Here is a 14,725-nt window from a genome sequence, read left to right as displayed (position 1 = left end):
AATGACTATATGTGGTATAATCACAATGCAGACTCCATCTACAAAAAATATAAACTCAAAAACAGTCATTTAAGTGGGCAATGCTGCAGACAAACTACTTCCTATTTGGATTTCTTGAACTAAGGCAACACAGTATTCTGATTTCATTTCAAATTTTAATAACTATTTCTCTACTTTCTCCTTGTCACCTTTTGAATCAAGAGCCTTTTAAAGGTTCAAATTTTAATTAGGTTTATTCCTAACTTTCAAATAGGGCCCTATTTACAACCACTTAGGAAAAAAATACAAAATGTGACAATTAAACAGCTTTCTGAAGGCCATTTCAGACACAAAAGGGATGGTTAATAAACAAGGGTGAGCACTGCATAACGTCATAGAGCTGGCAGAACATACGTATTCCAGGCAACATTATCTTTCAACGGACTCCAATGTATTTTTTTCTTTTTTTAAGTAGGAGGCAAAGGGGGAGGGGGTCACTGATACTCTGTTTTGACAGGACGCTGAAGGGGGGAAAAATCCACAGGCTGTTCTACCGTAAGACTAGAGCTTTGTTCGGTTCTGACTTGTGGAGACTTGTACAGAAGACAACGTTATTTACGTTTTCCATTTAAAGGACCGAGGCAGCTGTCGCTGCCAGCCTCAGCCTTTCCTGCCTGGGCCCGACTCACGATGGAAACCGGCTCTCCCCCCACCACAGGCCGCCCCTTCCCCTGAGGGGCGCCGGCCAGCCCGAGACGCCCCCGCCGGGCTGCGCGGCCGGCCGGGCGGTTGCTCCAGGGGCGCCCTCCCTGAGAAGCGTTCTCCGCAGCTGTTCGGTAGGGAGGCGGGGAGGCGTCGCGATCTCGGGGCAGCCCGGGCAGCTCTGCCCGGTCCCCGCCCTCCCGGCCCCTCGCCCGGGTACCTCGTCCTGGCCGCGGCCCCCGCCGCACTGCTTGCAGCCCAGCAGCTCCGAGACGGCCAGCGAGGCCGTGTACGCCTCGTTCGCTGTGGTGGCCAGGCGCATGTCGGCGCGGGGAGCGCGGCCGACGTGCAGGAGAACCGCGGCGGTGCCGAGAAGGCGAGCGCTGACCTGACGGCCGGGGCTCCGGGCTGCAGCGCCTCAGTCAGCGCGGACCGCGGCAGCGCTGCGGCCCCGACAAACAAGCCGCGCAGCCCCGCCCCCGCCGTCACTCCGCCCGCACGGCGGCCGCATGCGCCAATGCCGGCCCGCGGGGCCGCGCAGTGCCGCCCCCTCAGCGCGGAGGAGCGGAGGGTGACGGGCGGTCTGCGGCGGCGGGCGGAAAAACAACCTCGAGCGTCCGAGCTCCCCCCAGAAGCTAATTCTCACGCCGGGAGCGGGTTCGGCCGGAGGGCGCTAGGGCTGAAGGTGCAGCGCGGGCCCTTAGGCGTCAGTGAACGGCAAATGTGCCCCTGCCCTAGCGTCCGCAGTCGAGAGCCTGACCTCCTTCCACCCTCTCGGATTCATTTACTTTGAGCGAAACGGCGACCGGCCTCTCTGTGCTGACCCTGACACCCCCAGGAAGAACCAAGTTCGCTTTACATTTTATGAACTATTGCAGTCCCCTTCGTCCTTTCCCAAAATGCCCAAACGACGCTGAATGGGCACAGAATGTTGGAACAAGTACGGGGCTATGGCCTATATTCAATATAAAATTAGTTTTGGTAAGCTATGTACAAACTATAAAATCATTCTCCTACACAGATAATAAGCCTTGGTGCCAATCTCTGAATTTCCTTTCTCTTTGCGAGTATATTCGAAGGCTTTAAAATTTCTAATGTTCTCATAAGTGCCCTGGGTTCTAAAGAAAGAATTGCTCACTTTGAAATCTAATGAGGAACTCGAGAAAATACAGGTTTTAAAGGAGCATAAATAACTGACATTGCTAGCCTTGGAACACGAATCTCTCAAGTCCCGTGTTAACACAATTTCCTTACACGGCTTCATTAACTTCTTTTAAAAATCAACTTTTAAATAAGATCTCTTTGTGCATGTCTGCTCTTGTGTTTTCAAAAGCTTACATGTTCAGGTTAAAAAAAAAAAAGCTGGAACATTCTGACAGAAGGAAACAAGCAGAGTTTAAATCAATAAAAACTGACAGACACAGAATCAGGACTCCTAAAGGCAAGTAAGTTTCATTCTTAGAAGTGAGGTTACAATGTCTCAGAGAAGAATAAGTTACTCTTACAGCCCTTAAAGTGTCATATTTTAAAAGCAGGTTAAAATGGTTATTTTTTATCTTCTCCAGATAAGGTAAATGCTGTGTGTTCTCATACATTGCTTTTACAAATTGCAAAATCATGCAAAAATTTTTTTACTGATCAAGAAAAGCAATTTTGGGTTAATATTAACACAAAAGAAAAGGCTACAGAGGCTTCCAAGCTCTCTTCCTCTGAGCACAACCACAAAAGCAAACAATATAATCAAATGCCCACTCAGTCACAAACAAACAAGCAGCAAAAATTAACTCAGTAAAACACTCAATTTGCAGCAATACCCTCCAAGATAAACTGGTTGTAGAGGAATTCCTTGGAAACATAAATGGACTTGATATATGAGGTTGTGAGCCATACTGCTAGATAATGAGAGAAGTATATGAAAATGATGACTCTGCTGTAAGAGTTGAGCTGTGATTTTTATTTTCTGGAAGGGATAAAACAGTGGGGTCAGTTGTCTACTAGGGCATAACCTTGTTTGTGACATTAAAATGATATATGTGCAAAATGGAAAATGCTTAACTTTCTATTTTTTAATGAGAGGCAAGGGAAATGCATGCATTTAGCTAACCCAAAAATGGTTTAAAATAGTTAAATGCAAATCAAAACTGCAAGCTATATATATAGTAGGGTTTGATCCTTAGAGCTTGATAAATATTTACTGAAGAAGCATACAGTAAAATTGTATAGGAAACTGCAATTAGGATTGCTTTTCCTCCCAGAAAATTTCAGTTTAATTATTTATTTTGATGCTGCCTTACATAAAAAGAAAAATAATTTTAACTCTTATTCTAACTCAGTGATTTACTGAGGACCTTTAAGTTATTAAATGTCAAGACTCCTTTATGGTCTCTATAAAGACTGACTTAAGTTCTTCAAAGAGTACTAATTTCTGCCCTTTACAATATGGAGTATGGTGAATTAGTTACTTTATTCTCCAACATAAAGGGTTGCCTCCAAATAAATCTACAGTTACTAAGAATTCCTAGCAATATATTAACCTGCAAATATCATTGTGTAGATTTCACTTCTGGAAATGTTTTGTTTCAAATCTTTCAGTAAAAAGTTTGTAAAAGAGTTCACTTCTTGAGTAGGCTAGATGTCCTGAAGGTGCTTCTCCTAACAAACCCGCAGTGCTAGGCATGTCTTTGCATGCAATAAACAACTGCTAAAAAAATGAAATCCTGATCACAGAACAATAATTGGAAAGCACTAGGCTTTTGATATTTATCACAGGTTATCATTAGAGGTTAGCAGTTGCTTTATAAAGTCTGCTAGTACTTAAATATTTCAACATTTTATTTCTCTAGGAAGAATCCTGATTAATCCAAGAAGTAACAGTAATTCTGAGATATCTCCTGTCCCCTAAAAATGTTTTGGTAGACTTACTCAGTAGTATCAAAGGGAGGTTTTTACATGTAATTATTAGTAATGGTCTCAACTCTTAATATTCTCAAAAAGGAGCTGACATACCTATGGAAAAGCAGGGTGGTGTCAAATGACTTTATCTGAACTGAGAACTATGATATATTAGAGAGTTTAGACTTGAAGCTGTGGTGTAAGACAGGCTTCCTGAAGGAAGAACATCTGAGCTGGGGCTCAGAGGATTAATGGAGAAGCCTTGGCAAGAAGATCTGTGGGGGTGGCAGGAGGGAAGGCTTGAGAGATGAAAGTTCTAAGCCAAGGAACCAGCATGTGCAAAGGCCCAGAGCAGGAGAGAGAGAGAGTGGCCCAAACAGAGAAGCTGAATAAAGGAAATTTATTTGGTCTGGAGTTGGGGGGGCGGTGGGTATAGACAGTGAATAGAGTTCAAGTAAAATATCAACAGTAAGGAGGGACCTTGTTCAAGCTTCATTAAAGAATGTAAATTTCATTCTTTTTTTTTTTTAAAGATTTTATTTATTTATTTGACAGATCACAAGTAGGCAGAGAGGCAGGCAGAGAGAAAGAGAGGGAAGCAGGCTCCCTGCCAAGCAGAGAGCCCAATGCGGGGCTCGATCCCAGGACCCTGAGATCATGACCTGAGTTGAAGGCAGAGGCTTAACCCACTGAGCCACCCAGGCGCCCCTGTAAATTTCATTCTTAAGACTACTGTGGACTTACTCAAAGTTTGAAACAGTAGAAAAACATCAGATTTGCATTTCACTACAGTTTAGAAAAATATATTGCAGGGGGCAACATTGGTGGCAGGGAGAGAAGTTAGCAAGGCTGCTGAGGCAATTTGGGCAAGGCAATATCGTGGGTCTGAAGAACAAAAGGAATGAAGCAAAGTGTAGGGATGAAGGTGGATTTTGTCTAACATAATACATTTCTTGAGAAAGGAAATCATGCCTCATACTCTTGTTTGAAATTGAGGAAATAAATCTCAGATTAGCTGCTCTCCTGACCAACTGGCTTTCCTACATCCATTAGATTTTTAAAACTAGTTAATTCATGGAAAAGAATAGAAGTATTTTAGTAGAATGAACACTTATCAGTCCAACAGGCCTAATAACACTTTCATAAACCACATATTAAATCTTGAATTTTCCCTTTTACCTTAGGAATTATATTAAAGTACTACAGATTTGTAGATCTATTCATAATTGGTTAGAAAACATATAGCAGTGGTTTCATTCATTAAACCAAAGAATGCCTTTAAGAGTGAGCTTTAAGGGATGCCTGGGTGGCTCAGTTGGTTAACTGGCTGCCTTCGGCTCAAGTCATGATCCTAGCGTTCTGGGATCGAGTCCCACATCGGGCTCCTTGCTCGGCAGGGAGCCTGCTTCTCTCTCTGCCTCTGCCTGCCTCTCTGTCTGCCTGTGCTCACTCGCTCTCTCTCCCTCTATCCCTGACAAATAAAATCTTAAAAAAAAAAAAAAAAAAAAGAGTGAGCTTTAAAGCATTCTTTAAAAATGCCCTATTGTCATTTAAAACATTTTATTTGGACTGCTGGTTTATAAGATAACTTCTGCTTACTAATGTTGTCAAGATTTTTTCCTCTAAAAGGGGAACCCTCCTACACTGTTGGTGGGAATGCAAGCTGGTGCAGCCACGCTGGAAAACAGTATGGAAGTTCCTCAAAAAGTTGAAAATAGAGTTACTCTACAACCCAACAATTGCACTACTGGGTATTTACCCCAAAGATACAAATGTTGTGATCCGAAGGGGTGAGTGCACCCCACTGTTTATAGCAGCAATGTCCACAATAACTAAACTATGGGAAGAGCCTAGATGTCCATCAACAGAAGAATGGATCAAGAAGATGTGGCCACACACACACACACACACACAGGAATATTATGCAGCCACCAACCCCCCCCCCCCGGAAATCTTGCCATTTGCAATGATGTGGATGGAACTAGAGGGTATTATGCTAAGCAAAATAAGCCAATCAGAGAAAAACAACTATCATATGATCGCACTGATAGGAATCTGAGAAACAAGACAGAGGATCATAGGGGAAGGGAGGAAAAAATGAAGCAAGATGAAACCAGAGAAGGAGACAAACCATAAGAGATGCTTAATCTTAGGAAAAAAACTAAGGGTTGCTGTAGTGGAGGGGGGTAGGGGATGGGGTGGCAGGGTGATGGACATTGGGGAGGGTATGTGCTATGGTGAGTGCTGTGAATTGTGTAAGGCTGATGATTCACAGACCTGTACCCCTGAAACAAATAATATATTATGTGTTAATTAAAAAAAATTTTTTCCCTCCAGCTCATATCTTCCTGTTTTTATATATATAGCTTGTCTGCTAAGCACTTTTTTCCCTTTCAACATCATGTTTTGAGTACAGTGAGATCTTTTTAGCACTGAACTTTAATTTTACGTTGTTCTCTTATTTGTCCTCTACTTTTCTCACTTCTTCAATTTAATTTTTAGAACTTATCACTTATAAAGGAGCAAGACTGTTGACTGATTTTTGCTCTCATTCTCTCCTTTGGGGTTTCTTCTTTTAGAAATGCAATTTTAAATCTCTGCATAGGGTTTTAGAAACTCATAGGCCATCACCCATATTTGTAACTAACAATATTCCAAACAATGTTGTGGTTTTAAATTAGAAAAACACTTCCCCCCAAAGAATAAGCATGTTAAATTGTGGTCAGGTTTTCCAAGGTTAATAAGACTAGTAACTTACCAACTTCTACCTGTCACACACTAAAGCAACTGACATATATAAGGCAGATATTTACTTCTATTTCCAAATTTATAAAGCAAAAACTTCTAAAATATGGGTAACTTGCCCAAGATTATAAAAGTATTACATTGCAATCAGGGATAAGAATGCAGGTTTGTCTGAATCCTGAGCAGCAGAAGGTGGGTTGCTTCTTTTAATGAGTATTTTATAAATTTTGATAACTATGTATTAGTCTTAGTTCTTGATTCTGAGGACAAAAGGAAAGGAAAAAAATCTATCTCCCTTTCTTACATTCAGGATGAGATCTGGGGTTGGGGTGTGTGTGTGTGTGTGTGTGTGTGTTTGGTTTTTAAGAAAGAAATGATGAAATGAGTCATCTCAGTGTTTGAGAACTTCCCTCCTCTACTTTTCTATCCTTGTCACTCTCCTTAGTGTCTTTTCGCAGGCCTTTGCTAACCTCATGCTGCTTAAAGTTCCACTACAGAACTCACCTGAATCTGCCCTAAGACCCTACCTAAGTCTACTAAAAGGTACTCATACTACCTACCCCTATTCCTCTTAGAATAACTGGTTGATGTGGTGGGAAGAAAGGCTTCTTGGAACAGTTCACACTATTTATTGTATGAAGTACTGATACCTCATACTACTTTCTTTATTTAGTCTGATTCAAAAGAATATAAGCTCCATAAAATCAGAATTTTTTTTATTGTTCACAGCTGTATTTCCAATGCCCAAGTGTCTCACACATAGTAGACCCTCAATAAGTATGTATTGAGTGAACTCCACAGAGATTATTTCTATTTAAAAAAAAAAAAAAAAAAAAGCTTAACTCAAGTGAAAGCTTAACATTGAACTTCAAGTTCAATATTCAGTTTATGAAAGATTTGGGCCATCTAGACAAAGATTTTTGGACGTTTTGGGTCTACTATATAAGCAGGCAGGCTCTGCTTGGGAATCAGCCTGTCCTTGGGCTCAGCTCTGCTAAAGCAACTTCTGTTTTTCCTAGTCTCTCCCCATTTTCTCCTTGGGAACCGACAAATAGTTCCAAGCTTCTTTGATTTTTCTTTGCGTGCTCTCCTTGCACTAAAAGATAGCTTTAAAGGTTCAGGCAATGATATATATGGCTCACTTGTTAAGTCAGGCAGGTACTTACAAGTCAGACACTGCCTGTATACATATCATTGTTTGACAAGATTCATGAACATTCTGTAACCAAGTTTGGCTTTCAACATCTTTAGGCCTAAGGTGAAATGACAGGAAATAAAGTATCTATTGAGATCTCAAAATTAAATGGGAGAACTCATTCAAAAATGCTATAATTTTTAGAGGTGAACTATTTTCCAACATTATTATTAAGTTAAATAATAATCGGTTTAATTTGGAATAGGCTGAGATTCAGGTAAAAGGTGAGTGTTGGGGGAAACTGAGAGAACTTTATCACATATGTACTTAGGAGCTACTGAAAGTTTTAGAGGAGGAGGAAAAGGAAGTGATACAGACTCAAAAAAAGGTAACCAAAGATACTAAATATATGACACATATATCTGAGAAAATATTTCTCAGACTATACACATATACTACTGTACTGTACAATTTTTAAAATACTTTTTGAGGAGCTGGATTTCAACTCTATCTAAAACCATATATGGTTTTATATATATTATATAATATATATATGGTTTATATGGTTTATATATATATAATATATATATATATATTTTAAATTCTCAAAGTACTTCTGGTTTGTGAGCACAAGGAAAGAGCTGGTTTTAATACATAACCTATAATTTTTTAAAGTTCTTTTACTTATTTATTTATTTTTAGTAATCTCTACACCTAATATGGGGCTTGACCTCATGATCCTGAGATCAAGAGTCGGATGCTCTACCAACTGAGCCAGCTGGGCACCCCTTAAATCTTTTAATCAAGTTATTTTTTAATTTATAACTACCCTGACCTCCCTATACATGCCCACCCCACCCTATGATTATTACTATTATGTAGTGAATAGAGTTTTACAATATGTTTTTCTTGCACAATTCAAAGAATCCCCACTCAATTCCTCTGTGATAATCTTTAGCTGTAGGCCCTTTAATCCTTTAAATTACCTTCTTTCTTTCCCTCCTTCTGAGATCTCTAGTTTTCCAAGAGGGTATTAAGAGCCTAACCTGGTCACAAAGTACAAGGCCACATCCAGAGACGACTTGCATGTTATTAAGCTTCTTAGAAATAAAGTGCCATTCACTGAACTTTCCCATCTGTTCTGCCCTCCAAAATCCTCACTGTAACTCTGTGGGCCATTTTCCCCTTTGTCCATAGAGTACATATACATTTGTAGTTCAACAGAAATGTTTATTTTTACTTATCACTACTATCTTTCTGGTTAGCTAAAAATATTAAAAAAAAAAAAAGAGGTAAGGCCACTTAAAATTATATTTTTTACAGGAGCTTAAATTTGAACAGAATTCAAGATCATTTCATTTGTAGTAACAGAAAATCTGGTTTTCCTAATTTTTGGCAACTGAGAAATTCTAAAATGGGATTTTATTCAGATATTACAAATTGGAGAAGGTAGTATTCTTTCTTGTTACAACTCAAATTTTGAAAATACATTTTGGCATAGGTTTATGTAAAGATGTCAATGCTATTTTATCAATTAACAGAAATAATATTATGTAAACACTTAGCATTCAATTATGATTTATAGGTATTTACTGAATGCCAAATTACATGCATTTAATTTCTTAAATCCAATGAACAAGCAGAAATATCTTAATTTGAGTCTGGGTGTCTATGTTATTTAGATTTACACCTCTCATATAAGCCACACAGATTGGCAGATAGCTTGGGACTCTGTTAGGGAACATTAAATGGGGAGTCATCTAGTTTACTGCCCAATTCTGAAACAAACAGAAAAACAAAAAGCAGAAACCCAGTCTGTAAATCCCCTAACAGCCCTTCCAGTTTTACCCCCTTCAAAAATTTTTTAAAAAGATTTTATTTGTTTATTTGACAGAGAGAGAACTGGGGCTGGGGACTGGAGAGGGAGAAGCAGGCTCCCTGCTCAGCAGGGAGCAGGGCTCCATCCCAGGGCACCAGGATCATGACCTGAGCCAAAGGCAGAAGCTTGACAACTGCACCTAGCCCCCTCAAATTTAAAATGAAGGGCTGGTGAAAGCCTTATTCTCTCAAACTTTATTTCAGCTCTAAAGTTCTGTTAATATAATTTCCTGATTTTATCAAGAGTTAAGACTAACTAGAATTTAACCTCCTCCTGCACCAGGCTTGTTCCATTACCGTGGTTTTCAAACTATTCTTAGGATCCATTCCTTACAAGTAGTTTACAGTTATTTTTTAAAAAATATATTTTATTTATTTGACAGAGAGAAAGCGAGAGAGGGAACACAAGCTGGGGGAGTGGGAGAAGGAGAAGCAGACTCCCTGCTGAGCAAGCAGCCAGATGCGGGGCTTGATCCCAGTACACTGGGATCATGACCTGAGTTGAAGGCAGACATTTAACGACTGAGCCACCCAGGCGCCCCTAGAGTTATTATGAAATACTAGATTTAAGCTTACTTTTTCAAAGCAAACTACTAATGTATATCAACATTAAATACATTAGAAACTACCATAATAATCTGTTGCCACTAGTAATTTCAATTCCTGGACTAAATAAAGCTTCTTTTATCATCTCTGTGAGCAAATGTTTGAACATTTTTGTGAATTTGTCAGTGATTAGGAAAGATATTAGGAAAGTTAGTGTGTTCTAGCCTTTAAAAAAATTCATGGCTCTCTACATCTGCTGGAGTAAAACTATAGCAGTGATTGGACTGCTACAGCATGTGGGTACTTTGCTGTCTGAATCTAGAGTTCCTGTATATTATGCATACCAGAAAATACAGAATACTGTAGCCAGAATTAATAACCTCTTAATTTCAAATTTGTTTAAAACATAACATAGTATCATTCACATAGACCAGTAGAACAGAGTGGAGAGCCCAGATATGGACCCGCAACTCTATGGTCAAATAATCTTTGACAAAGCAGGAAAAAATAAACAGTGGAAAAAAGACAGTCTCTTCAATAAATGGTGCTGGGAAAATTGGACAGCTATGTATAGAAGAATGAAACTTGACCATTCTCTTAACACCATACATAAAGATAAACTCGAAATGGATAAAAGACCTCAACGCGAGGCAGGAATCTATCAAAATCCTAGAGGAGAACATAAGCAGTAACCTCTTCGACATTGGCCACAGCAACTTCTTTCAAAACATGTCTCCAAAGGCAAAGGAAACAAAAGCAAAAATGAACTTTTGGGACTTCATCAAGATCCAAAGCTTCTGCACAGCAAAGGAAACAGTCAACAAAACAAAGAGGTAACCCATGAAATGGGAGAGGTATTTGCAAATGACAATACAGACAGGGGGCTGATATCTAAGATCTATAAAGAACTCCTCAAACTCAACACTCAAAAAACAGATAATTATGTCAAAATATGGTCAGAAGACATGAACAGACACTTCTCCAAAGAAGACATACAAATGGCTAACAGACACATGAAAAAATGTTCACCATCATTAGCCATCAGGGAGACTGAAATCAAAACCACATTGAGAGGGGCGCCTGGGTGGCTCAGTGGGTTAAAGCCTCTGCCTTCGGCTCAGGTCATGATCCCAGGGTCATGGGATCGAGCCCGCATTGGGCTCTCTGCTCAGCAGGGAGCCTGCTTCCCTTCCTCTCTCTCTGCCTGCCTCTCTGCCTACTTGTGATCTCTGTCAAATAAATAAATAAAATCTTTAAAAAAAAAAAAAACAAAAACAAAAACCACATTGAGATACCACCTTACACCAGTTAGAATGGCCAAAATGAACAAGACAGTAAACAAGTGTTGGAGAGGAAGTGGAGAAAGAGGAACCCTCTTACACTGTTGGCGGGAATGCAAGTTGGTGCAGCCACTTCAGAAAACAGTGTGGAGATTCCTTAAGAAATTAAAAATAGAGCTTCCCAACTGTACTACTTCCTCCCAATTGCACTACCGGGTATTTAGCCCAAAGATACAGATGTAGTGAAAAAAGGGCCATCTATATCCCAATGTTCATAGCAGCAATGGCCATAGTCACCAAACTGTGGAAAGAGCCAAGATGCCCTTCAACAGACAAATGGATAAAGAAGATATGGTCCATATATACAATGGAATATTATGCTTTCATCAGAAAGGATGAATACCCAACTTTTGTATCAACATGGATGGGACTGGAGGAGATTATGCTGAATGAAATAAGTCAAGCAGAGAGAGTGAATAATCATATGGTTTCACTTATTCGTGGAGCATAAGGAATAACATGGAGGACACTGGGAGATGGAGAGGAGAAGCTGAGTTGGGGGAAATTGGAGGGGGAGATGAACTATGAGAGACCGTGGGCTATGGGAAACAAACTGAGTGTTTTGGAGGGGAGGAAGGGTGGAAGGGTTGGGTGAGCCTGGTGGTGGGTATTAAGGAAGGCACATATTGCGTGGAGCACTGGGTGTGGTGCATAGACAATGAACCTTGGAACACTGTAAAAATAAAATTAAAAAACAACAACACAGTGTCTTTGTTCACATTGACTTGATAAATGATTTATTTAAACTTAAAGACATCATTAATAAAATGATGGTTTTAGATATTGCATAAATCAGAATTCTGATAATACTATTTGACTAAAGGCTGTGCTGACAAAAAAATTAGTAACACATTTGAATATCACTGCCTTATACATACCTCACGTTTCCTAATATGTAATCTAGAACTCATAGTGGGTTTGGAGGATCCACGCTTGTCTACAGTTCCCTACATTATCCACCCAAGGCATGGGTCAGGCTTTAACGTTCAGAGAAAGATTCAAGGATTTCTGCGGGTTCCAGCAGAATGCAATGGCTGAGGCGGGGAGGAAGGTTGGTGCTTAAGTTCAAAGTCTCTTTCCCATTCATGTTAAATAGAGCCTTAAGAGAAAAGGTTCTTAGACTTAGAGTCACAGTGGTTTATGACAGTCTACTGAATTACAAACCAAACTTGCTTTCCAATAGAACTTTCATTTAGCCTGTCCTGGATCTGGTCTACAACTGGATAAATTATCAATCCTTTTAGCTCTTCTCCAGAAAACATGAATAAAATCAATCTTATCCTTCAGTGACACACATGCCAACATGAACAATAATAGCTTTTATCATAAATCACAAAAATTTGACCTAAATTTCTTAGTAAAGCTACAACATAGTACTTTGAGATTGTTTTTTTTTTATTACCAATGAAGCTATTACTGATATCCAAATAATCTTTTGTGTTTAAAATAGGTAGGTTCTCAAAGAATACATTTGTTCTCTACAATTAGTGCTGTCTGTAAGAAGCTTCAACTTTCAAGTATCCAATGAGATTTAAAAATTAAACCACAGTACTTTAATTTGCGTATTACAAGTATACAATTAAAACTATAAAACCTGAAAATATCACACATTAAATTTACAAATTGGGGGTTTGAAAAATATCTAAACTTCAAAAGATATCATAAAAAAGTATGTGGATCAGGAAAAAGAGCAAAGCAGAGTCAAAAGCAGGATGCAGTTCAAGTAGGTCACACTCAACTTTTAACTTTTTCTAAGAACCAAAAAACAAGCTTAGCAACAGCTTTCAGCCAACCACAAAGCAAACAGGTAAGGACTCAACCAATCCAGACACCAGTGAGGTCCAACCTTCAGTGGTTTTTTAAAAAAAATTATAGAGTCAGAGCAGAGCACATTATAAAACAGGATATACTGTCCTGAGTTAAAAGGAACAAAGATAAAAATCTCTTCACCCATCCTTAAAAAAAAAATCAGATTTTAATAACATCGTGGTAATTTTGTTTCCACCCTCTTGTGCCAGATGCTGTACATTAAAGTCAACTTTAAAATAATGTGTAATTGTAATAAAATATAGAATTTTATTTCTTGTTTGTGGTTAGAGGATAAGGGTAGGGAGATCTGTAAGAAAAGATTCTTCTCGTTTTAAATTCCCTGATATTCAATTTCCAATATTCATTGGGGGGGGGTGGGGGCAAAAATGAAATGTTTCAATCCAAATCCAAAAGTATGAGTACAAACAGTCACATCCAAATACAACCTTCAAAGCAACCAAGGAAATTAGACAGACTGCACAGTGCTATTCTATGCAATTTTTTCCTCTTTATGACTCAATACTTATCCTTCTTTGAGAAGAAAAATTTCTGAGGATTTAGAAAGGATTTTCAAGAGCTACAGATTTCATCATTGTAGTGTTTAGTGCAAACCTCAGTATTTGTTCAAAGTGACAGAGGGCTACTTGCAATAGAAACGTACAAACACTGAAGCAATACTCCATAGTTTTCTTCATTTTGCCTTTGGCTTGCCAAATTTACAAAGTATTCTAGAGCATTTACCAATATTTTCTCGAAAAATCTTCAAGAAGCACCTTTTGTTTTTTCTTCAAGTACTGCTTAAATCACTTTCTGGTTTTAGTTCCCTAAAAAATAATTATTTTAAGTAGATCAGCTTGACTTGTCATATCAATTATTTCCTGTACTATAAAACATAGCTGGTTTTCTACTAATACTGAAGGATGCTGTCCAAAACATATGTGTATTTCCCCTTAATAGTTCATTACATTTTATACACACCAAGGAAGGTGGTGGGAAAATTAAACAATATTTGGAGACTAGCTCTAGATTTTTTTTTCCTTTCTCATTTCTTTTTTTTTTCCAATTTATTTATTTTCAGAAAAACAGTATTCATTATTTTTTCACCACACCCAGTGCTCCATGCAAGCCGTGCCCTCTATAATACCCACCACCTGGTACCCCAACCTCCCACCTAGCTCTAGATTTTATTTATTGGTGATACCCTCACTTTATCCCTTTCCTCTATCCCCAACTGTCCCAGATAACTAAGCTGTGTTGAATTAAAGAAAAAGGTAATTTCAATACATCATTTGGGTAAGACACACTTTACATCAAACTCATATCTTAAATCTTAAAATCTTTCAACAGTACCCACGGATCCACCCAAATCTTACTGAAGGTTTTATCGATTACTTAACACTCATAAATGTGTATACCAGGGACTGGTTGTATATGTTTCTGTTAAATTCATGAACCTCTGTATTTATTCAACATTTATTCAACCAATAGTAATTATGCATCTACTATGAGAAAACGTTTCCCCCCGCCTCGGTCTGTCTTTGAGAACAATATTCATGTCTTCTTCCTATTTCCTCCCTCTCTTTTTTTATGATTTCCTATGGTGATCCACCCACTATAGTCTCTTTGCTCATAAAGGGGCCCCTGGACTAAAGAATGCCTCAAACTATAAACACAAAGAGGTACAAAGGGCTTGGAAAGC

The 14,725-nt window shown here is 38.9% G+C and overlaps 1 protein-coding gene across 3 annotated transcripts in view; it reads right to left on the bottom strand.

Annotated features, from left to right (window-relative positions):
* SESN1 (sestrin 1) overlaps positions 1–14,725 on the bottom strand; it is a 122,205-nt gene that overhangs the window by 19,590 nt on the left and 87,890 nt on the right. Inside the window, exon 1 of one of the 3 annotated variants that reach the window (XM_044244521.1) lies at positions 1,070–1,092. The exons of 1 other annotated variant lie outside the window; for it this stretch is intronic. Coding sequence is in view for 1 of the 2 variants with exons in the window: in XM_044244516.1 (XP_044100451.1) it covers positions 902–1,003 (102 nt within the window). In the remaining variant the exon portion in view is untranslated. One more of the 3 variants, XM_044244516.1, reaches the window with a different exon arrangement.

Source organism: Neovison vison, chromosome 1 (assembly GCF_020171115.1).
Source record: "Neovison vison isolate M4711 chromosome 1, ASM_NN_V1, whole genome shotgun sequence".
NCBI lineage: Eukaryota > Metazoa > Chordata > Mammalia > Carnivora > Mustelidae > Neogale > Neogale vison.
The sequence above is the reverse complement of the archived record's forward strand: the minus strand, read 5'-3'. Positions and strand labels throughout refer to the sequence as shown.